This window comes from Acartia tonsa, chromosome 11 (genome assembly GCF_053477335.1).
Source record: "Acartia tonsa isolate MP-2025a chromosome 11, ASM5347733v1, whole genome shotgun sequence".
Lineage (NCBI taxonomy): Eukaryota > Metazoa > Arthropoda > Copepoda > Calanoida > Acartiidae > Acartia > Acartia tonsa.
In genome coordinates this window covers 24,613,720-24,638,681 of record NC_137270.1, presented here as the reverse complement: position 1 = coordinate 24,638,681, position 24,962 = coordinate 24,613,720, and the positions used below count along the sequence as shown (strand labels likewise).

General features: G+C 34.2%; 2 protein-coding genes across 2 annotated transcripts in view; both read left to right on the top strand.

Annotated features, from left to right (window-relative positions):
- Positions 1-17,941, top strand: part of LOC145331668 (uncharacterized) — a 23,605-nt gene extending 5,664 nt beyond the window's left edge. Inside the window, exons 7-27 of the mRNA XM_080176449.1 lie at positions 679-771; positions 2,473-2,621; positions 3,048-3,130; positions 3,311-3,625; positions 4,369-4,470; positions 5,003-5,110; positions 5,746-5,846; positions 6,160-6,284; positions 7,250-7,362; positions 7,479-7,763; positions 8,080-8,190; positions 8,571-8,676; positions 9,090-9,269; positions 9,524-9,629; positions 9,886-9,966; positions 10,515-10,655; positions 11,259-11,338; positions 11,597-11,651; positions 12,434-12,495; positions 15,492-15,543; positions 16,824-17,941. Of these exons, the coding sequence (XP_080032575.1) occupies positions 679-771; positions 2,473-2,621; positions 3,048-3,130; positions 3,311-3,625; positions 4,369-4,470; positions 5,003-5,110; positions 5,746-5,846; positions 6,160-6,284; positions 7,250-7,362; positions 7,479-7,763; positions 8,080-8,190; positions 8,571-8,676; positions 9,090-9,269; positions 9,524-9,629; positions 9,886-9,966; positions 10,515-10,655; positions 11,259-11,338; positions 11,597-11,651; positions 12,434-12,495; positions 15,492-15,543; positions 16,824-16,922 (2,547 nt within the window). The 3' untranslated portion in view covers positions 16,923-17,941. The remainder of the gene's footprint in view (positions 1-678; positions 772-2,472; positions 2,622-3,047; positions 3,131-3,310; positions 3,626-4,368; positions 4,471-5,002; positions 5,111-5,745; positions 5,847-6,159; positions 6,285-7,249; positions 7,363-7,478; positions 7,764-8,079; positions 8,191-8,570; positions 8,677-9,089; positions 9,270-9,523; positions 9,630-9,885; positions 9,967-10,514; positions 10,656-11,258; positions 11,339-11,596; positions 11,652-12,433; positions 12,496-15,491; positions 15,544-16,823) is intronic.
- mRpL32 (mitochondrial ribosomal protein L32) lies at positions 17,936-24,962 on the top strand. Its single transcript, XM_080176455.1, has 6 exons — positions 17,936-18,019; positions 19,719-19,785; positions 22,414-22,503; positions 23,298-23,425; positions 24,030-24,117; positions 24,823-24,962. The coding sequence occupies exons 1-6, from the start codon at positions 17,958-17,960 to the stop codon at positions 24,949-24,951; spliced, it is 564 nt and encodes a 187-aa protein (XP_080032581.1). The 5' UTR covers positions 17,936-17,957; the 3' UTR covers positions 24,952-24,962.

The following is a 24,962-nucleotide window of genomic DNA, read 5'->3' as shown; positions in this document are numbered from 1 at the left end:
TTGGTTATAAGGGGAAAAATTTTTGAAAAAAATAACATTGTCTCAAATGATTCCAAATTGCCTAATTCGGCGAGAAATGCAATAAAAAAAATTTTGGCGGCGGCGGCGGAAAATGGCGGTGGACGGCGGGAGCGGCGGTATCGCCGCCATTTTTTATTCAAATATTTTTTACTGATCTACCTCAAAAGGTTTTGTCTCAATATCTTTAAAAGCTTAGGAGAGGCACTGAATTTAAGATATACCTTGATAAACGAGAATTAATGATTCTAAATTGCCTAATTCGGCGAGAAATGCAATAAAAAATTTTTTTTTGGCGGCGGCGAACGGCGGGAGCGGCGGACCTGCCGCCGTTTTTTTTTGAAAGATACCTCTAGTTGGGGTAATTAGTGACCCAGCCCAAAAGATTTCACCCAATTATCTCTAAAACTAAGGGAGTAGCACCCAAAATAAAATTGCTGGTATGTCGTGGCACGAGTCACCACATTTTCCCCCCCCCCTTTTACTGGTATCCAAAGTTTTATAAACACATCTTCAATTCATTGGCTTGAAATAAGTCTTGATTGAATAGCACTAAAATTAAGTTTCCAAACTTTTCCAAAAATATTTTTAAACTCTAGAATCTAATTTTGTTTCTCTTAAATGGGAATGAAGTAAAAATTAAAACATGTTTATAACTAGAGTCAAGAAGAACAAGATTATGAGTATGCTCTAATGTTAAGTCAACAAGAGGAAAATGATTTAAACACCTCCAGACAATCAACAAAATCGCAGGTATTTTATTCAGGGATATAAAGGGATAAGACATTGGACGATAAATTGATGTACATCCATAACGATAATAAACAAAATTACCACTTATGTACATTAAAATTAGTGATTGAAACGTTTAATGACTTAACTTATTGAATTAACCAATCAAAATTTACTAAAGTCCCCAAAGTTGTTAAGCTAACGAATAAGAAAACTTTAGCAAACGCCCTTCAGACATTTAATCCTTTGATTGCACGATCTTTATTTTGAAGTCTTATATGTGCATGGTAATGGATTCCACTTTTTTGGGGCCAAGGTATTACTATTTATGTCGCGCATCTGACAGCAGCTGTAGGCACAATTTCAACGTCTTTAGTTATGACGAGGTATGGGCCGAGATTAGAAGCAATCACCTTCTCGTCAACAATTGTGTTAAGCCACAGTCGCGGGTTAAAGTAGCTAACTTCGAATTAGAATATTTAAAGATATTTTTCACGTGTTACAAAATTGCAAATGGAAGAAATTAGTTTTTAAGTTGATTGGTTGTTTAGAGGATTTTTCAAGCAAGTATTCAATATTTTTCTTTCTTTTAGGTCTTATTACATGTAAACGGAGTTTAATTAGTTTGATTTAAGTGTTTTCTTTAAATTAATGCATCTTATTTTATTCCAAGAATCTTACTCCAGTTGTTGTATTCATTACAGGAAAGCGAATTTAAAGTAAATAATGCATTTTTCCTGTTTCTATAAGAAATCATATGGTTTGTCATGTAAGTCATGTTTAGACATGATAAAATTGTTTGATAATATTTCAACATTACAAAATTTTTTATTGCAATTAAAAATAAGATTTTGAGTTAAGTTAATAATGCCAAATTTAAGTTAAATCAGGATTGTTACTTTTAATAGTTATTTCTTTCATCGTATTATAAACAGCTTTCCGCGGATATTGATTGTACAATTATAAGATTAAAACCAGTTTTCTAGCCCCGAGGTGCCGAAGGCACGGTCTAAAAAAATGGTTTTAGTCTTATGATTGTACATTTTTATATTCGTAGAAAGCTGGATTTAATACGATGCTAGACATAGTTTTTCGTATGGATGAGAACCGGTTCCTATCCACCGGATTCGAATGAATACGAGAAAATTGTTTACCAATGCTTTTGTACAACCTTAATTTATTTATCAATGTGTTAACTTCGCTTTTTTGTATGCTATTATCCTTGGTTTCACTCAGGGATCCCAAGGGATAAGACAATGGACAATAAATTGTATACATCCCATTTTAACAAAAATATTGGTTGAAAAGTTTGTACACTTATCTTCTTGGAATCATTAAAAGTATCCAAATTTTTAGAGACAACTATTAAGAAAACGTGATTATAAAATATAAGTAACAGTGTAATAAACAGTCCAATGTTCCTTCCCTCCCTGGTATCAATATTAAATGATTTTCTTATGACTTGTACAATTACTAGCGGCTGCGCTCCTAGCATCTAGGAGGTCTGTATTGAAAGAAGTAAAGAAAGTAGGAAAATAGCCGAAAACCAAAACTTAGATACAAAAATTAAAAAGCCTAAAACCATCCAGGGACCTATAATAAGCTTCTATAAAATGGAGAAGTAGGACTCTATCGGTTCAGTAGTTATTAAAATCTTAAGCTACAGACAAAAAAAAAACTTACTACTTTATATAATAGGATAAGCGTTTATACTATTACCAGGAGGATGAGGATATGCGGATAGCCAGGGAGCTCCAGGAACAGCTGGATGCTGAAGCCAGATCTTTAAGACGTAGAATTGGTATCGAGTCACCGACCCCAAGGTCTGAAACGTCACCACCACCTCTTAGAAGTGATTCTCCATTATCAAGGTATTAGGAATCTAATTATTGGAGTTCTTTATGTGTGCACTAGAAATGAATATAGAATACTTGAATATTAAAGAGATTTTTTTCATTACCTGTTCTCCCAGCTGGCTATTACAACTCCCCCCTACTTATGACCATATCCCTTTCCTAGCCATCGAGGAACGTATTGGCCAATATCTAAGGACTATATTAGCAAAGCATGTATACTAAAAGATCCCAGTATCTTCGTTGAAGTAAGCTATATTTTAATTTTTAGCTTTGTAAAAAGTTCTTTACACTTTATTTAAGCAAAACGTTTAATGCTAAGACCATGGTTTTAAAGCAAGTATTATGCTTCCCTTATAGTTAGTGTTCTTTTGACTTAAAGAAGGCATTTGGTTCTGTTATTTTTACTCTACTTGTTTGAATTTATGATATCATTTTTGAAAGGCCATCCCAACCCAGAGAATCCAATAGAACACCACCGAGAGCAATATCTCCTGTTGGTTCTGGCTTCTCAATTAATTCGCCAGGTCAGTACTTTTTCACTAATTTTATGACATTTTTTTTAAAATATGAAATGGTGCTTTCCCTTAAAGTCCCAGTCGGGCACTGATCCCCCAAAATTTTTTAATACACTTAATTGTTAATTGTTGGCTTAACAACTTTGGGAACTTTTATTGAGTTGGTTCATAAAGTTAAGTTTTATTTAGGCTATGATGATTATCTTCCTTCACCGCCTGATCCAAACTCACCTGGATCAGCTGTTCCTGGAATTTCCAATCAATCAATAAACAATATTCCAAAGTCAAACAATTACGAGTTTTCTCCTGTCAGAAGAAATTTAAGCAATGATGCTACTGCAACTGCTAGTCCTGTTATGATTGAAGATTTTGACAATGATTATAATTATGAAACTCCTATTAACAATGATGATGATATTGTTGGCGGATTTTCTATTAAATCTCCTACCGTTGACTCGTTTGTTAGCATCATTGACAGAGAGAATACGAATGAGTCAAATGAACGTAAGTAACAGATCAGTAAATGTTTTTTTTTACTAGCGAAGCTACTCCACAGTTTTAATTGTCCGTTCGTCCATCTTTACCTAACAAATAGATAAATAAACGTGATTTTTTGGCTGTTATTAAAGAGAGAAGGTTGAATTTTTTGTGAAGATTTCCTGTACTGATGAGAGTCCAGTATATAATTTACCTGCTCCGTCAGTCTGTCGGTAATGCTCTGACAGAAATTATGGATCTACTGCAGTTCACGGTAAAATATTGCTGGTAACGAATATTGCTAAAAATCTATGAATTTAAAAGGCTGCTAGCTGCCAAACGGCTGAACGTACAGATCATGCCCGCACACTGCTTTAAGCGGCATAAGAAGGCCTACAAATAATCTGGAATAGCCATAAATTAATAATGCATATTTATCTCTCAGTGCAGGGAAATGCGCGAAAAATGCCTATTTTACGCGTTTTTTCTTCAGTGAATCTTTCCCTGTGCATCATTGGATCTTGGCTATTCCAGATAATTTGTAGGCCTTCTTATACCGCTTATAATGGTGTGCGGTTATGATATGTACGTTCAGCCGTTTGGCAGCTAGCAGCCTTTTAAATTCATAGATTTTAAGCAATATTCGTTACCAGCAATATTTTACCGTGAACTGCAGTAGATCCGAAATTATTATCTAAAGGTACACACAGTTATTCTTTTACTTTATTATAAGGATACAAATATATTAATACATACTTAAATTGTTTTAGAAATTAAAGATTCATCAAGTCAACATCCATCACTGCAAGCCATATCAAATCTTTTGGAAGGAAAAAGTAAAGGAGGAAGAGGAAAAGGAAAATCAGCTGCAGGTAAGGGTTTTTCCAGTATGGCATCAAAACCGATTATAATCCTCTGGATTAGAACCGGTTCTGAGCTAATACTGAAAAATCAGGTATAGTATCGTATCATATCCAGTTTTCTACGAATATAAAAATGTACGTACACTCATAATATCAATCTGCGGAAAGCCGTTTATAATACGATGCTATAGATAACTAATATTATTACGTTAAAAACTGCTAGGTATGTCTTGCGTGACAATAATAGTGAAAAAAGGAAATCGACCCTCAAATTGAAATTTTGATTTTATAGGTAAAAAGTGAAAAAATATGTGGGAGGGAGGGGTATTTTTTCAACTGTTGATTTTCTTGGGAAGGGTGCAGTTAACCTCCTCTATAATAGTTATGAACCATCCGTGGACCTATAAGAAGATTCACTACGAATAAGACAAATAGGTTCAGCGGTTAAGAACAGACAGATAGACATCGTGTTACTTTTGTTAAAAGGTACTTCAAAAACTGAATTTTTACATTTAACAAATTATTTTTGATCCATCTTCAGGTGGTAGAGGTAAAGGTAAGAGCAGAGTAAATGCTAGCAACAGTGCAAATGATCTTACAGACATTACTGGTGATGATACAGCTAATGATACATCTTTTAATAATTCAGGTAAGATTGTTAACCAGTAACAAATTCTATTATAAAAAGTGGTAATTTCTTTTGTCTGTAAGTTAAGATTTTAATAACTACTGGACCAATAATTTCACCATTTAGGTAATCTTGAAATAGGTCACATGATGGTTTTAGGCTTGTTTATTTGAAAATTTAAGTCTTTGATGCTAGTATTCATATAAGATGCATAGGTTGATTGATAGGTATATTTTAATATAATGTAGATAAAAAAACAATTCCATAAATCCAGACAAACACAAATAAAAGCATTGTCTTATCCCTGTAGATCCATGAGTTTAAGAGACGGGCTGGTATAAGTTATAGATTAGAATTTTTACTTAAACCTATTTAATATCCTTTTAGAAATTTTTTTCAATTTTAAAAATTTGAATACCCCCCGCCCTACCCCGTCAGAACTATGAACTCTGGCCGCAGCGCTCGGCCCCCTTGCCTGCTTAGCCGCAGCGCACAGCCCCCTTGCCTGCCTAGCCGCAGTGCTCGGCTCCCTAGCCTATAACCTAACCTAACCTAAAATTGTTGTATAACTACTATAATTTTCAAAATTGAAAAAAAATTCTAAGAGGATAACGCTAAAATACCTATTATATTTTAATCAACTTAATTTGCCTCAGGTAAGAAGAAAGGTGGTAAAGGAGGGGGAAGGGGGATGTATGTTCCGAAGACCAGAAGTGGCGGCTATGCCTTGCTTATCACTCTCCATAAAGCAAACCAGGTGAGCTATTCATTAATCTAAAATATTTTTTTATTTTTATGTTCAATTTTTTTCCCAATGCCTAACCCCTAGGAGGGACCTAGCCCTGGGAGACCTTATGTCTGCGGTGCATTAACCCTGTGGGGATACCCATTATAACCTAACCTAGTAATAAGCAAACAAGCGAAATATTACTACTCCCACCCCCCCCCCCTCACCTGCTCCTTTTTTATTTTCAATATATTTCAAAAATAATTGAAGGGGGGGGGGGGGGGGTAGTATACTGAATTGCTTAAGAGGATACTTTGTGATATAGCGCCATTTTTTCTATTAGAGAGATGACTATATTGGATATATGGGGAAAGATGAACTTATACGCCAAGCCCAGCCCTTGTGTGACCAATCTTTTGTAAACAAGAGTGCTCATTCCGAGTTCTATTCAGCATGGAACAATATGAGGTAATTATTTTTCATGTCTTTTTTTTAAAAAAGTACTTAGAAATACCTAGGCTATGTTTTGAGACACACTTTTTCCAGTTTGACCTATTTTCAACGGATTTTGAATCAGGAGTGTATTATCTGTATATTCTGCAAAATTGACCTTGCTAAAGGAGGGGGGGGGGGGGGGGGGGGACAAAAATGTAAAAAATTCAGGGAACTGAAAATATTTCTTTTTTTTCTTTAAATATATTTCCATCCCCCCCCCCCCTTCTTGGTGAAAAAAACTAGGGGTAAAAAAATAAATCTTGTGCAGAATATACACCCCTGTTTTCAATTTTCTACGACTTGCGGCCTTAGAAAATAATTTCCAGTAAACCTATGCAGCTATTCAATGTCCATCTACAAAAGTAGTAGGATCTATGTGTGTCTGTCTTTTTGAAATTTGAAGTACATTGGCCATTGTTTTAGGATTTAATTTGTATCAGATAAAAGCATTGGAACATGCATAATTTTAGTCATTCTGGATGTCTATATGCCATAAAAGTAGGATGTATGTTACGTATGTCTTTTTAAAAAATCTTTGTTTATCTCGCCTTTGTGTAATACTTCTCTAAGCTATTTGACTTATTAGTTTATAGACACACTAGCGACTTCACCCCTAGCCTCTAGGAGATTTGCCCAAAGAGATAATTAAACCAGGACCAGTAGGTATATTCCCTGAAAGGTAGAATGCAATCGGTTCTGTGGTTACCGAGATCTTAAGAGACAGACAGACGGACTGACGGACTGAAGCTACTTTGTATTATTAATAGAAAATATTATAATTGGGATCATCTTTTTCGTATTTTCCGTAAAGTAGGGTGTAACCTGTTAGTTAAAATGCTCTTATTAAGTCAAACTGTTCTTAAATATGACAAAACGTAAGTTGAACGTTTGACTGAAAGGTTTACGAAAAATACGCGAAAAAAATGTCCCACTTTCAGTACCCTGGTGAAAAGAGAACTAGTGAGAAGATGGTCAAACCCAGCAAAATTTACCATCACAGACAAGGGCATTGAGTTGGCCCTTAGAATTTTGGCTGTTGAAAATGGTGAAGGTATTTTCATATTTTTTTTTTTCATTTTTTACTCAATTATACAAAACTTAACCAGTTTCATGTAATTAAACATGAAAGATATTTTTATAATCATGTAAAGTATTTTATTCTTCTAGAACTTCCCCCTGTGACGTCTACATCTCAACTGAGCCAAGAAATTAGTTTTGAAACATCTAAAAATCCACCAAAAAAATCAACTAAGTCATCCCATTCTGGCCAATCACAGTTAGGGGCAACAGCATCATGCAGCCAATCACAATCTAGAGCAGAGCCATCGAGTAGCCAATCACAATCCAGAACAGCGTTTGCGAATGAGCCTAGTTTTGATTTGGAAGATTTGTCCTTTTCGGAAGATTTTTCTCAAGCGTCCTCGAGCAGACAAAAGGCTGGAGGTTCAAAAGGTAATAAAAATTAATATAAAATAAATGGTTTTAATCTTAATTTAAAGTAGCAGATTGTCCAACTGTCTGTAGCTTAAGATCTCACTAACCGCTAGACTTATAAGATTTTCCTCTACATTGAAGATTCAAATAGGGTTATTACTATTTTGGTGAAAGGTATCTCCACCCTGAAAGAAAATCGCTTTCCTTATTTTTTTTCTTTTGAAAACTAAAATTGAAAGGGGAGGTTGAACCACCCCCTCTCTCTTACTTAAGTGCCACTAAAGGCATCTAGGGGCGTAACCGCTAGTATAATAAGATGAATTTTTTTCTTTAGGATCTGGATTATATGGAAAGTCTTTGGTTGATTTACCAGAGGATGGTATGCACCAACTGTTAAAGCTTCAAAGAAGTTTCATGCAAGCTGCTCTAACATCTGCTAATCAAGGTTGTTATACTTTTTTATTGGACTTTTTTCATAAAAAAACCACCTAATAATGTTTTACAGTAGGGCTTCGAAACCGATTAATATCCGCTGGATTAGAACCGGTTGTCAGCCATACTGAAAAATTATGTATAGCATCGTGTTACAAAAATTTTCCACGAATATTAAAATAAAAATCATAAAATTAAAACCATTTCTCTTAGCCCGTTCCATTAGCCATACGAGGCTAAGAAAACTGTTTTAAATCTCATATTTTTTTTTACTATACGCAGAAATCTGACTATAATACGATGCGTAAATATTCTTATTGTATAATAATATAATTATTAAATATTAGGTATAATTTTTATTAATCCATAGATTTAGTTTGATTATTTACCTAGGTTTTAACGAAGGATATACACCCGAGTTTGTTTTGAGAAGTGGAGAATTTGAAGTGCTAATGTGTGTTGATAATACTGAAACTACTGGTGGCGGTGCAGGAGGGAGGTGAGGAGTAGAAAAGGGGTCTTTTTTTGCCTGTTGCCGTATTATGACCAAATGTATATTATATGAAATGGTCATAATTAAAAACAGTTTGACTTAATAGTCGCATTTGACTAAACGATAACCCACCACTTTACGGAAAATGCTTGATAAAAATGTCCCCCTTCATTCAAAAGCCAAGCATGATATCATTTTTTTCAATAGTATTGTGTCTCATTTACTGTAATACTCCTTAATATTTGTTATTTTCAAAAGTCTACTTAAACTTCTATTTAAACATTGATGATTGTCTAATTCTATCTCTGTTTCTATATCTCTCGGCTCTCTCTTTCTTTCTCATGTGGCAATTTATTACCAATAAACTTTTCACGTCATTTGAAGCATTAAATTACTATATAACCCAATATTGTCATCAGGAAAACTATGAAGATAGAAACAATCCGCCATCTTGAATCCTGCGGTGTTGCCTACCAATCACGCAACCTCAATGTCGGAGATTTTCTGTGGATTGCGCGGGAAAAATTGGCGCCAGTCGACGGACAGTACACGCTGCAAAGGCAGCCAAGAGAACTGGTTTTGCCTTACATTGTGGAGAGGTAAACACTATTTTTTTTATTTACAATGACTAGATACTTAATAAAACATGTAATAGCTAGCGGATACGCCCCTAGATGCTTCAATGGGTGATTTAGGTCAAAAGGGAAAGAGGAGAGGGGGGGGGGGTAAAAACCTTCCCTGTACCTCTAAGTAGCTTCTATGCAACAGAGAATCAAATCGCTCCAGCGATGAGCGAGTTCTTAAGCTACAGACAACATCCTTTTACTTTTACACAAGGATACTTTAATTTTAGAAAACGTCTGGATGACTTGTGGGCTTCAGTAAAGGATGGAAGATACGAGGAACAGAAATTTCGAATGAAAGCAAGTGGACTTCATAGGTTTTACTATCTTATAGAGGTTAGTTAATAGATATTTTTATTTATTATTCAGTTCGTTCATCCACTAGGAAGGGAAGGGATGGGGTAAACAAAGAGGGATGGGGTTGTCGTTATATTAGCCAGCTGCGAGCATCGTTTTATCAGAGTACATGAAAATCTGGCGTAACATCCAAGTAATATAATATCTATCGATTATTTTAAGAGAATTTTAATATATTGCAACTTATGTATTTTGACCAAAATTAAGGAATATTTATGATGATAATATTTCCAAGGACTACAGTAAACAGAAACAGTTTTGGGCCAACGCAGCCGGACAAGGGGGTAGACCTGTCACTACTGAATCTATAAATCAGGTCAGCTTTTAAAACTTGTTAAATAACTTTTCCCGTATGGCTTCGAAATCGATTATTATCCGGTGGATTACTGGAAAATTATGCCTAGCATCTTATTATATCCAGTTTTCTACGAATATAAAAACTGGTTTAATCTTATATATAATTGTACTACAATTTATATCCGTGAAGTAACTATTCTTGTTTTGTAATAGAATAGTTATAGCAAATTTGTTCTTTTGGCATTTTTTTTGTAGCAAATCTATCCTTTAATTTATTTTGTATATCCGCCAGTACGTCCTTAACGATATGGGGAAAATTTTATTTTCTCCGCTGCTATATAAGATTGAGAGCTGAAAGGTTTGTATTAAGTTCCCTGAGTATTCAGTATATAATTTACTTGGTCCGCCAGTCTGCCTATTATGCTTCAAGAGACAAAAATTTTCATCTCTTTTTGATTTGTATTTCGCATATTCTCTTATCGTTCTCTTTTTTTTATGACAACTAAGTATCTGCTTCATTAATACTTAATCCGCTTGTCCATTTATGATTTTTTTGTATTATGTTAGGCAATGAGTAATACAGCTGTGCAAGAGGGATTCCATATTATCCAAACCAAAGATCAGTTGGAAAGTATTCAATTCCTAACTCTGTTCACAAGAATGCTCCAAAAGAAATACAGTGGTCGCACAATTAAAAGTTGTACACAGGTGAATTTATAGGGGAATAGTAGCTTTCATAATATTGCGTAAAGTCAAAGGCGCTTATTAGGTCAAACTGCTTTTAAATATGCGCTTCATCAACATTAAGAATAGTTAGACTTGATAAGCGCCTTTGACTGGAATCTTACTCACAACTTTACGCAATATTGTGAAAGCTCCTATTCCCTTTATCGCTATTCAAAAGTAATAGAATGTCTTTCTATCTATGTATGTAGCGTAGAATCTCTCTAACCCCTGAACTTATATGGAACATCATTGATTTTTTTTTGCAAAAATTTCCTTTTATAAAAGTAACAGGATGTTTGTCAGTTTGTGTGTCTTTTTGTATAGATATCGCTAACCGCTGACCAACATTATTTGGTTCTTCTTTGCAATGTAGCTTCTCGGAGGTTCTGGCGAGGTTTATAACTATTTTGTTTAAGGGAGGGTTCTACTACCCTTCCAAGAGTAATTGCTCTAGAAAGAAATGACACCACCAATTTTTTTTATATTTTCTTTAAAAAAAAAATTTAATATGAGGGGAGGTGATGATTGACTACCCCTCCTCACCAAAAGTAGGGGCGTAGCCGTTAATATACTATATCTTTTTAGGCTGATCTAAGTAACGGTGTAGTTAAGGACAGAGACTCGTGTCTTTTAACTTTTTCAGAACTGAACAATTCATCAAGGAAAAAAATCTTTTTAGTCAAAATTTGAAAAAAATTCAAAATTCAAAGTCAGGGTGAAAAAAGATTTATTTATATTATAATATAAGGTACACATTTTTATACTTAAGTAAATGTCTGTCTTTCTTGTTTTTTTTCTCTAATGATCTCGCTAACGGCTTCACCTGGTTCTCCCTTTTAGTGAAGATTCATATAGGGCAAGAGAAGGGTACAATTCAAAGAAAACAACTTTGACTTTAATGATATTTTGTTGATATACAGGAAGAACAGAAAAATGACACTGAAGGAAATATTTGCAAAAATGTTACTCAAATTGAAGGTAAACTAAAACTTTGGGAAATAGTCCCTTTCGTCACAACGCCCCTTAAGTGGCGATTCGTCGTATTTTTAAAATGGCTTTTGATAGTTTATTTTAGGTTAGGTTAGGTGATTGCCCCCACAAGGTTAGGCAATTGGCCCCGCAGGGGCTAGAAATAGAAGAAAAGCTATTGTGAAAAAACAAAGAATCGCCCCTTAAGCAGCGTTGCCACTAAAGGGACTAATACCCAAACTTAGTAACATTACATGAACAAGAACATTGTCCGCCTGACCGTCTGGAAAACTGCAATTCAGCGGTTTCATAGTCTTGTCGGTGGAAAATTATACCTAATGTGCATGAGTGATTGTGTGCTATTTTATTTTTCTAGATATTTCGTATTCTTTGAAAAATGCTTCGTCCCTAAACTTCTTTTATGGTCCTTATTCAGGGGTGTATATTCTGTATAAGGTTCATTTTTTCCCCTGCTGCAAATTTTTTTTCCTCTCCTAGTTTTTTCCACCAAGGAAGGGGATAAAATGAATTTAATGGAAACATATTTTCTGAACTTTTTATTTTATTCAGATTATGCCCCCTTCCACATATTTTTTAGTTTTTTTTCACCAAAGATAAGAGAAAAATAGAAAAAAATGCATCAGTCCTCTTAATTTTTACATTTTTTCTCCCCAACCACATATTTTTTATTTTTTTTTACCCCCCCCCCCCTCTCAGTTGGGTCAAATTTGCCTTATTATAAACCATAACACCATAGATTTTAAACTATGTTTCTAAAATTTTATTTTTAGGGGTTGTCTGTTGAAATGGCCCAAGGCATTGTAGACGAGTATGAAACACCACAACAATTCAGGCAAATAAACATTAAAACTAAACCTTTTGCTGAAGATTTCCTTGGTCCTTTTTTTTTTTTTTCCTTGGTCCTTTAACGAATTTTGCCTTAATTTTTTTTTGATTACATCTTGGGGCAAAGCCCCTATAGGCTAGGGGCGAAGCCGCTAGTCTATAATTCAAAGTAAAATGATGTTTGTCCGTCCGTCCCTTAAGATCTCAGTAACAACTGAACCGATCGGATTCTACTCTTCATGGAATATACCTACTGGTCCTGTGGTGATTTTAGGCTATTTTCTTGGAGGGTGGGACACCCCCAACCCGCCCAAAAACAAAAAAAATCCCCCCCATTTTTTTGCTGAAGATTTCCTTGGTCCTTGTTTTTTTTGTTGTTGAAGATTTCCTTGGTCCTTCTACGAATTTCTCCTAGAGGCTAGGGGCGAAGCCGCTAGTCTATAACACAAAATAGAATGATGTTTGTCCGTCCGTTCCTTAAGATCTTAGTAACCAATGAGCCGATTGGATTCTACTCTTCAGGGAATATACCTACTGGTCCTGTGGTGGTTTTATGCTATTTTCTTTGAGGGGTGGGACACCCCCAACCTCCTAAAAACAAAAAAAATCCCCTCCAATTTTTTTTATATTTTTTTGAATTTTGCAAATTCACCATTTTTTTGCGAAAATTTGCGACCCATTTGCAATTTTTTCGGCGTGGTAGGTAATAGAAGTTTATATTTTAAAGAACATTAAATTACCTCTTACCCTTGTAAGTCTTTATGCATGTGTATGTGAGTTTGGAAGGATCTCGCTAACGGATATGGCTCTCTTTTAAATGTCCAGGGAAGGTTTATTATTGATTTGACGGAGGGCCTCTAGGGGTGAAGCCGTTATTAATAATATTGAATGACATAACTTTTATTAAGACAGATAAATCCTTTTAAGATTTGAAAAATTTAAATTGTAAATATAGGATGACAAAGCCCATAAGTAGCGAAGCGCAAAATCATGGTTGGACAAACGGATAAAGTTGGTTATAGAGCCGATTTTCAGTGATCTTAAAAGCACATAGAAAATAGAAGTAGTAGAAAATACAGAGAGAGGGGGGATAATCGGCTGTTTATTATACTAGTCCGCAAAGTTTTATTACAATGGTTTTTGCATAAAGAAGTGGCTCACCTTTGCGGTATAACAGGCTTGATCACTCTGAAACAATCATCCAATTAGATCCAGTCATGCATCATCAATAAACATAAATCTGACAACATTGCATTAACGACATATTAATCTTGGCAGCTGCTGATTCTTCTTATATTGGCAGCTGGCTATAGTCTTGATAAATCTAAGCTCCTGCATCTTATTGTCTTCAGTAGATACATTATAAGGGTCATCATCTTGTCCATTAAGATCTTCTTCTTCTTAGTCTAAAAGTAGGAAGATTATAGATCTGCGTTGTTCGCTTAGCATCTTTAAATACTTTTATTGAATTTGATAGGTTGGTTAATTAATTTAAATGTTCAAGCGTTTCAATCAATAATTTAAATCTACATAAAGGGTAATTTTGTGTAGCATCATCTGGGATGAACATCAATTTTTTGGCCATTGTCTTATCCCTTTAGACTCATGAGAAAACCACGAAACTGTATGATTTTGCTCATTTTTACAGAGTATCACTAAAAATAATATCTTGAATAACAGACGTTCCCCCCTCCCTCCCCCCCTGACTGTATTTCACTAGACAGACTGGCGGACTTTCTGAATTATAAAGAAGCTTCGCCTCTTATCAGGAAGTATTTTAATACTGAAGAACATTTTAAAGTAAGTTTATTGATCTATTTTGTAAAAAAAATCAATAGTTTCCAGCTTAGGAATTTAATAAAAACGTTATGAAAAAAGTGATTATGTCAGGTTTCCTATTCACGACTTATCATTATTGTTATCTTTTGGAATATTTTATGAATATCCTTATGAACAATAACATTTTTATTATCATATTTGGAAAATTTTACTTCTGGTGTGCGGGAATGATGCTATATCTCCCGTGGGGTATAAGACATACAGACAGGATAGTTATAGAGTAAGAGCAGCTATAGCAAAGATAATCTACCTGTTGCTGTATCAGTAGGGTGGGATCAAAGTTTCCACAGATATTCAGAGGGGAAATGGCCGCCGGACAAGGAGTGTAGAATGGGTCTCCGAGGCTAGGGGCAGGCTGGCATTTGTTTAAGTCTCTGTAATGGAAATCTTTAAAAAAAAAAACCATCTCTGAGATGGGTTTTTGAAAGATGAATGCCGCGTTTTTTCGACATTTTTTCGACATTGATTGATTGAACGAAGACGATAGAATTTCAACAGAGTATACAACTTAAGAATTCAAAATTTTAAAATTATTATTTTAGCCATTTGTATAATGTCTAATACAGCTCTAAAAAGATGCATTGATTAATATGCAGCAAAAATGGATTGAAGATAATTTGTTTTTCATCTAAGAAGGCCGTTGAACAAAGCCAAATAATTAAATAAATAGTTGTATACCTACTAAGTTTAAATTTCGCGAATAAAAAAATGCGGCATTCATCTTTCAAAAACCCATCTCTGTACTTTGTTTGTCAACTTAATCAAACTCTTTTCAATTTCATGTCCTTAAGTTATGAAAGGAAATATTATCTATAGGCGTGTCAATTTCAAACTTATTTTCCTTTTAGCCTTATTTACAAGTAAAAGTATGTCTGTCTGAAGATTAAGATCTTGCTTACCGCTGAACTGATATGGTTCTCCTTTACTGTGAAGCTTCTTATAATTACTGGAAAGGTTATTACTATTCAAAGATAAGAAATAGTACCTGCACCCTTCTAAGAGGAACGTCCTGTATAAATACCCTACCCCCCTCCAAAAAAAAATTAACTTATTAAAACTAAAATTGAAAGTAAAGGTTTGAATACGTCCCTTCACTTAAGTGTACCTAAGGCCCTCTAGGGGCGTAGCCGCTAGCTCAAAATATAATGTTTATTACAATTATAGAGAAGCACTGCTTGCAAGTGGGACAGAAAAAGCTGGCATACAACTAATCCAGGTATTTAAAATGATTTTAAATCCAAAGGGATAGTTCCACGAAGTGCATTTAAAGAGTTGAGGTACTTGGAGTAGTGAACTTTTATATGTCTTAGTAGAATATATTAGGCATTGGATAATGATATATATAATTATATGTAAAAGATTTTTTAACTTTGACCTGACCGAACTTTTTTTATTTAACAATATCTAAAAAAGTTAAAGTGATTTGCCACATAAATTACATGAGAATGGTCTATTTTTTCCTAATATGTATACCCAAAACACCAGTATTAAAGAATGAATGGCCACATAATTCACAAAAGTAAAAAAAAAATCGAACAGAGGTTTCCCTTGAGGCAAGGTACTTAAAAAAACATAAAAAATAACGTCCGGTTTGTCATGGGACAGTTTTTTTTTAAACGGACGTTATCTTTTATGTTTTTTAAGTAAGTAAACCAGACTGTTTTCTTTATTTTTTTTAATCTATAGAAAACCTGTCACGCGAAGAACCGGACGTTATTTTTATGTTTTTTAAGTATCTTTAGAAAACTTGCCCCAAGGGAAACCCCTGTTAAATTTTTTTATAACTCTTGTGAATTATGTGGCAATTCTCTCTTTAATACTGGTGTTTTGGGTATACATATTAGGAAAAAAAATAGACCATTCTCATGTAATTTATGTGGCAAATCACTTTAACTTTTTTTTAGATATTGTCAAATAAAAAAAGTTCGGCCAGGTCAAAGTTAAAAATTCTTTTACATATAATCATATCTATCCAATGCCTAATATATTCTACTAAGACATATAAAAGTTCACTACTCCAAGTACCTTAACTCTTTAAATGCACTTCGTGGAACTATACCTTTGAAAACAAAGGCGGGGGGGGGGGGATTTTTTCGTTTATTTTTCATCACTGTATGTTAGGTTATGTTTGGTACTTTGTAGCCCTGCAGGGTTAGGGTACCACAGGTATGAATTAGGGATGGGCCTGATATTTGGTTTGGCCGGATATCCGGCCATTTATAATATTGAAACTATCCTGATACCGGATATCCGGCTGATTTCTAATGCCGGGTGTCCGGTAATTTGCCGGATATCGGGCAATTTTCAATATCCGGCCCAACCCTAGTATAAATATCTTCACTGCACAGCAGGGGTTATGCAAAGAGAAAAAATCACCCCTCTTTTTTTAAAATTTATTTTAAAAATTTGGAAGAAGGGGGTTCAGTGTTCTACATGCACTTTGTTGGAAAGCTCCGCTTCGCTTCTTGGGAACATAATCAATATTTTATTATTTAGAATATCAGCATTGGACTTCAGAGCAAGAGAAAAATTCCGAAGACAATAGCAGAAGCTTTGGTTCAATTCTGGACTAGAAATAATATTAATAATCAATAATTTGGCGGATTTTTTCGTCAAAATTTTTTTTTAATCTCAAGAAACTGACAAATTGTAACTCAATTATGCCATTGATTTACTTCAGTAACATTTTATATAGAACAATTTAAAGAATTAAAAAATTTTAAAAAGCCTCAACTAAATTCAAGTTCTTTTGTACCTAATGTTGCTTAAATCATGCTGTTTAGATTTTTGTGTTTTTTTTTAATTATAAAAGATTTTAGAAAATGTCAAATGTTATTTTTTTAATCTTCATGAATATATTTCTCGGATCAGGTGCAGTTCACAGTTAAATTATTTCTAGGCTCGATAATCTCCAAAAATCGTTTAATTTCAATAATTCCTTATGGCCAAACAGCTAAAAGTATACATTATTTTTTCACATAGTTATATGCGGCCTTTGAATAATATGGAATAGACTATATGCAATGATGCACAGTCAGCCTTTTATTTTCATAGATTTTGTAAATAATCGATCCCAGGAACATTTTACCGTAAAGTGCATCTGATCCTCTTTTTGTTTATATCTCTACATGATAAATATTAACCTACGTCTATAAAATTCGTAAGAATATATATTTCTATTGTCCATTTTCTTAAATAAAAAAGTAATGATCATCATATCATTCATGAAATTATTCATATAATCATATAAAATATCTGTGATTCTTAACTTTAAAAGGTGATTTGTAAATTAAAGTTCAGTTATTTTGGGAATAGTCCTTTTCGTGGCAACGCCCCTTAAGATGCGATTCGTCGTATTTTTAAAATGGCTTTTGATAGGTTATTTCAGGTTATGTTAGGTTATATTGGGTTAGGTGATAGCCCCACAGGGTTAGGCAATTGGCCCCGCAGGGTTAGAGCCCCCCCCCCCCCGCAGGGACTAGAAATAGGAGAAAAGCAACTGTGAAAAAAACAAAGAATACGCCTTTTAAGGAGTGTTGCCACAAAAGGGACTATATCCATAAGTTTTTTGGTAAATTAAAGTGCTGATATATTTTTTTCTACGTTTCAGATAATCTAGCTTGGATAAAAATGAGTTTATTGCGAACTGTGACTGAAAGAATGCATGTCCATGCACAAAATTTCATTTTCAGGTAAAATTTTGATTGGGATATGTTCGTCTGATCCTTTATTTCTCTTGTATTTAGTAGCGAAGCTACTTTATAAGATGTAGTGTCTGTCGTATGTAACCTACTTCGCTTCACTCCACTTCACTTCTTCATTTCTCCAATTTACATACTCACCCCCTTCCTTATCTCACCTCCACTCCCTGATTGCTTTACTACCAATTACTTTACTTCCCTTCACTCTCTTATTACGCCACTTCCATTTACTCCCCTGGTACTTCATTCCCATCACTCCCCCATTTCATCATTCCCATCACTCCCCTATTTCATCATTCCCATCACTCCCCTATTTCATCATTCCCATCACTCCCCTATTTCATCATTCCCATCACTCCCCTATTTCATCATTCCTATCACTCCCCTATTTCATCATTCCCATCACTCCCCCATTTTATCATTCCCATCACTCCCCTATTTCATCATTCCCATCAATCCCTTATTACATCACTTCCGTTTACTCCCCTGTTACTTCATTCTCATCACTCCCCCATTTCTTCATCCCCATCACTCCCCTATTTCATCAATAAAATTACAAAATATATTTAAAGTAATTAATCAAAAACAACAAACGCTTAGCTACTGTTCTTTCTTAGATCTTAACAAGTCCTGTTTGTTTACTATTTAATTTTCAGAAAAGGGTTTTCTTTATTAATGCAACCATCTCGTAATCAATGTATAGATGGCACTTATAATTCGAATTTTAATATGAAATTTTGCATGAGTAATCCTTGGTAGGTCTATTTTCCCTAAATCGAACAAAAAGTTGGAAAAGTAACGGCTGGCGGCTCAGCCGTTTAGCGGTTTTTTTTCTATTTTTAATGCAAATCCATCATCCATATTAATTACGAGATGGTTGAATTAAACATCCCCCCCCCCCTTTAAAAAGTAATATTTTTATCAATGGAAAAAACCAGGGGTGTATATTCTACATGGGATCCCCGGCTCAGGGGGGGGGGGAAATAAAAAATAAGTGGTTTGAGGGGAAAAAAATGTAAAAATTAAGAAAACTGAAAACATTTTTTCCATTTCCCCCCCTCCTAGGTGAAAAAAAAAACTAAAAAAATGTGTGGCAGGAGGGAAAAAATAAATAAAATATAGAGTTATATAAATATTTTTCCATTTTCCCCTACTTGGTGAGAAAAAACAAGGGGGGGAAAAAATAAAAAAGATTGTCGCCGGGGAAAAAAAATCAATCTTGTGCAGAATATTCACCCCTGGAAAAAACTATGGTTTCTTTACAAACGTTTTATAATTATAAATTAAAAAGAAATCAAATGATCTTCAATACAATAGGAAAATATATGGATTCTTTATTTGATCAAACTTTATATAAATCTAAAGATAATTAAAAATAAATTAAATGTTCTTCAGGTAAAACTTTAGGAAAAAGAGAAAAATCTTTTTATATAAATAATGAGGGATATATTGATAGGACAATGGTAAATTAATTCAAAAACTTAATTTTCTTGAAAATCAGAAACATCTATAAAAAACATTTTATTAATTTTGGAAATTCAAAAATAGGAGTCCTAAGAAAAAAACGTATATTCGACAATTAAGTTACAATATTCTCTATTAGATTAAATGTCCCATCATATTGTCCTGAAAATTACTGATAAAATATTATTATCAAGTGCTAACTAAAATTATATGAATTCTAATTTAGATTTATGTCGCCTGACTTTGCAGCTGTGGGAGCTGTTCCATTACAACGACAAACTTATCAAGAACAGGTAGAAATTTCAGAGCTGTTACCATAAAATTTTCTTATTCGTTGCCTTAATAACTTTGGGGACTTTAATGAATTTTGTTTGGTTGATTCATTAAGTTGAGTGTTTAAACATTTCAACCATAAATTTTAATCTACATTAGGGGTATTTTTAATTTTGATTTTTTCTGTCCAAAATAATGGGTGTGGTGGGGAGGGGTATCAGTGCTAAACCGGCCACTTGTGGTAAAGCCCCAATTAATCATATTTGTAATATTAGGGTCAAGCGGGGCATTAACCGGTAAGGGGCATTACCGGTAATTTTTTACCCACCTTCAGAAAATGACATTTTTCTCCATGTTCTAATCGACTGACAGAAAAAAAAACATCAAAGCAAATTTGTTTCTTATTAAATTGCCTTCAAAAAAGTATAAAATGAAATTTTTGTGAGATGAATTTTAAGGGTACTTTTTGGGTCTCAAATTCAGACGAAAATTTTTTTTTATCAAAAAAATTTTCACCTAGGTGTATAAAGATCGACCTACACAATAATTGGTAAGACCTAGAACTGATCCGTATAAACCTTTTGAACTAAGAATTGCCCGCTCTTTCCAAATCCGTTGAGAGCTTAAATGTAGAGTTATATTTTTTTCAAAAATGACCTAAGTTCGCGCGGGGTATTTTTCGGTAACGTCGAAAAAAAAATTCAAATTCGATTTTTAAGATAAATTTTCAGGTTTTCTTTGGTAAAATCTAAAATTCAATATGGGCTTTTTAAGAATTAGGCCAAAAAGTTAATAGAACAGGTTTTTTTATATAAAAAAATTTAAATTTTATTTTTTAAGAAAATTTTTGTGAAAAAAAATCGAAATTTCTCGTCTTTTTAAAAAGATGATTTTTGACATAGAAGGAATAGTCCGATCTTTATGAAAATTTTTGTGGATAATCCCTATAACCTATACTAATTATGATTTTTTATGTTTGACTGGCCGTTTGGCCGTTTTTCATCGATTTTTTTTAGGTTGAAAAGCAGGGTGGGGAAAAACCCAGGGTTTTTTAAAAAAGCCCAACCCAACCCGTAAAAACCCTTAAAACCCTGGGTTTTATTGGTTTTTTTTCGGGTTTTATTGGGTTTTTTCAATTAGGAGTCAAATACATTTGATATATTGATGAAATATTAATGTTTATGTTGTTGTAGGTAAAAGGTAAGCAAGATTTCACAATAAACAAGATAGATAATGAAAAAAACTGGAATTTCGATCAATTATAAACCCTTATTAGCAACGGTGCACAAAATATTCTATTGAAGGGGAGGGGAGGTTAAAAGCTTCAAAACATGGAACCTCCTCCTCTATTCCTAAGCTGTCAACACCCCCCCCCTCCCAGAAATTATTAAGGTATTCCCCTTTTTACATCCCCTTAATAAAACCCTCTGCACGGCACTGTAAATATTTCTTTTCTTAAATTGTTATGTTTTAGTTTAAAAATCAATTATGATTATGTAATTTACACAATTTATATATCATCAATTTAGTAGCAAAGCGTTTTCTGAAATTAAGTTTTGAGAAAAAGTAATTTCATAAACATTTGAACAATAAGTAGAGCATCATTTTTATAAAGGGGGGGGGGGGGGTTAATGCAACCATCTCGTAATCAATGATTAAATAGCACTTAGAATTCGAATTTCGATCTGAAATTTTTCATGAGTAATCCTTGGTAGGTCTATTTTCCCTAATTCGAACAAAAAATTGGAAAAAGTAACGGCTGGCGGCACAGCCGTTTAGCCGTTTTTTGCCTATTTTGAGGGCAAATTCATCATTAATTACGTAGGAATCAACTTTTAAAAACATTTTGGTTCAATTCATGTTAAATGATAGCAATAACCATTTTTAAAATTTCTAGTACCTACAGCAACCGGCTAGAACCGTTTGATAAGGTTTTTGAGCGACAAAAAGTATTATATGGAGATAGGTTTTGTGACTAATTTGCTCTTAAGATAGCCGAAAAATGGCAAAACATCTGAGCTGCCAGCCGTTAGCCATTACTTTTCCAACTTTTTGTTCGATTTAGGAAAAATAGACTTACCAAGGATTATTCATGCAAAATTTCAGATCAAAATTCGAATTCTAAGTGCTATTTAATCATTGATTACGAGATAGTTGCATTAAACCCCCCCCCCCCCTTACTTCATATTTTTTACGTTTTTTAGATAAAATTTGCTTTAAGATGTTATTAGATCCTAGTCTTTGAGTAAATAGAGGTTTAATTTGTAAATTTTAACGTGAAATTTCTATGTTTTTTCAAAAACCCAAAAAACCTTGGGTTTTTTTTCAATGGGTTTTTAAAAAAACCCTGGGTGGGTTTTTTTGGGTGGGTTTTTTGTATGCCCACCCTGTTGAAAAGACGTTACCCACAATGCCCCACCGTGGGGCATTTATCGGTAATTTCTTTGAGTCCAATTATGACAAACTTCTAAAAGTCCTAGGATAACGTCCTATTAGGACCTGAGAGTCCTTTCCGTAAGCTTTCTAATGGTCTTGGTCCCATTTAAAAATATTAATATTTACCCCATTTTTTTTTCAAAAAACCAAAAAAATTACCGGTAATGCCCCGCCTCACCCTATTGAGTTTATCATATTTTTTTTCTTTTCAGGAAAGTTTATTAAATCGTGGATTTCTGTGGGTTACCCCACGCAGAAGGCGCACTGTTGAAGTCAGATTGACCAGAAGATTTGGTGTAAAGGTAGAATTTTATAAACCCGCGACTGTGGCGTAACACGAGTGCATCCGCTCGTTGTCCGGGGAGGTGATAGGTTCGAATCTCGGCTTAACACCTAGTCATAACTAAAAAATTAAAATTTGTTTCTACTGCTGCTTTGTCAGATGCGCGACATTATAAATAGAGTAGGAGGCATGCCTTGGTTCAGAGATGCACTATAATAAGATCTGGTAGGGTATCCAAACCTCTGGAGTCTGCAGTTATGTAGTTTTTAGGTGTTAAGACAAAAAAGTCATGGAATGGGACTATTGCGCATATTTTCTTTAATACAAGATTATATTTTGTGTTCTAACATGTCCGCCAATTAAAATTACTTTTCCTTTTTGATTCATTTATTTTCTTTGATGATATCGCTAACCGCTGGACCGATAGGGTTTTCCTTTACAGTAAAGCTTCTTATGGGTTTAGGAATGGTTTACAACAATTTTGGGAGAGGTTACTTCCACTTTCCCAAGAAAATCACCCCTAGGAACTCCCCCACCCAACAGAAAAAAATTCCTTTTTCTTTTTAAAATCCAATTATATAAAGTGGTAAGCTTTTTTGTCTGTAGCGAAGGATCTCGCTAACCGCTAAACCGATATGGTTTTCATTGATTTACAGTGAAGCTTCTTTTAACTATTTTTTTTTTTTTGGGGGGGGGGTATCTCCTCTCCCTCCCCCCAAGAAATTCACCCCTGGAAATCAACCCCCACCCCCCTCAAAAATAAATAAATAGATACCTAACATTTTAAATTCACAAAAAAAACTTTATTTTCAGGACTGGGGAACCTCAAAAATGATCGAAATGAATAGAAAAATCCGGGTGGACAATAACACTGGAGAATATTTTGAACTCGGAAAATTGGCTCCCCTGACTTACAAGAAGATTATGCAAGAAACAAAATTGTGAGTCCTTTTTTAGTATCGAATCTACTCTATAAGTTGAAATGTACGTAAGTCCGCCTGTCCTTATTGGGAGAAACGTGATTTTTTCGGCTTCTATAAAAGATAGAAAGCTGAAACTTCTTGTCAACATTCCCATCAATACGGGGCATAACTAATTATGAAACACCCATAGCCGTCGGACTGCTTTTAAGCAGCTTTTTATTTATTACTAAATTATAGCGAAAATTAATATGATGTGTATTTGACTGTTGATATCTTCGCTTACATAGATCTGTAGGGATAAGACAATAGATGTGAAAGGGTATAGTAACTTTAGCAAAATTCAGTAAAGTTTGGAGTAAGATTCCAGACAAATTATACTATGCGTTTGGTCAACATGAAGAACAGTTAGACTTAATAATCGCATTTGAATGGAAGCTTGCTCACAATTTTACGCAATATTGCGAAAGCATCAATGTTGAAAAATTAACTCCCTGTTAGATTACAATTATCGGTAAAAAAGTTTTCTCATAGTTCAACATTTTACTTCTTTTAAGCAAAATGAACCAAACTATTATACCTAATATTCTTAAAATCTTAAAATTAAAATATTCCTTTAATTTAGAATTCAACAACGCATGGCTGAAAGTTTTGGAACCGGAACACCTAAAGACAAAGATGTCGTCGTTTTGTATAAAGGAGAGAAAAAAGAGGTATGTAGATTAGGAATTTGTATTTTGGGCCGATTTCCTTAAAAGTAAATAGCAGAGCGCAGAACATAACCCCCCCCCCTTTATTTTGAAATAAATTGTAAATATGGGGGAGGGAGGGGGGAGGTAGAATGGGTGTATTTTTTGTGTTTTACTTTAGGTCAAATCAGGTTACATTTGGCGCAGGGTATTCCCGCAGGTATAGGCTCCGCGGGGATGGGCAGATATGTTGGGTTTGATTTTATATCACACTATATCACCTAGTGATATGAAGAGTAAGAGAATGGGGATTCTCTTTGCAGAACAGGGGCAATGCATTACAAAAAAACTGTTAGGATTTACAGACAAATGTTTAGTTATTGATGGGTTGATGAGAGAATGAAGGATCAAACACCGTTTTTAAATCGTGATACTAAAATCTGCAAAAAAAACTGTTTAAATCAGCTGATTTATCAAAAACCGGTTTGGATAAATAGTTTTTACTAGATATTTCTGGCTAGATATTTGAAAAAGCTTTTTTGATTCTTCTTCCTTCTTGTCATCAAGGCCAATTCAGGAAGGTTCATCATGCCATAGTTTGGTCCCAATAAAGTTTTGGTCTCATTTAGGTTCATTTCCGCCGCCACCTTGTGGAATTTGAAGAAAAAATGCACACAGTAGTGCCCTATATCAATGATTTTCAAAGAATGTTTTTACTCCCTATTGCAGGTGCCTGAAAAGTATCGCGTGATAGAAATGGATACTGAGCGTCCAAGTTTTTTCTCCAGCAACCTGATGCAGAAGACCAGAGATATTGATGGCACCAGCACAACTGTTAAACCATCTGGCCTGGGATAAGTTTTTACGGA

Excerpts from the sequence above, each read along its gene's own strand:
- mRpL32 (XM_080176455.1), top strand. The coding sequence starts at position 17,958 with ATGAGTTTATTGCGAACTGTGACTGAAAGAATGCATGTCCATGCACAA. Across the intron at positions 19,786-22,413 it reads GACAAACTTATCAAGAACAG|GAAAGTTTATTAAATCGTGG; the intron begins GTAGAAATTTCA and ends TTTTCTTTTCAG. Across the intron at positions 22,504-23,297 it reads CCAGAAGATTTGGTGTAAAG|GACTGGGGAACCTCAAAAAT; the intron begins GTAGAATTTTAT and ends CTTTATTTTCAG.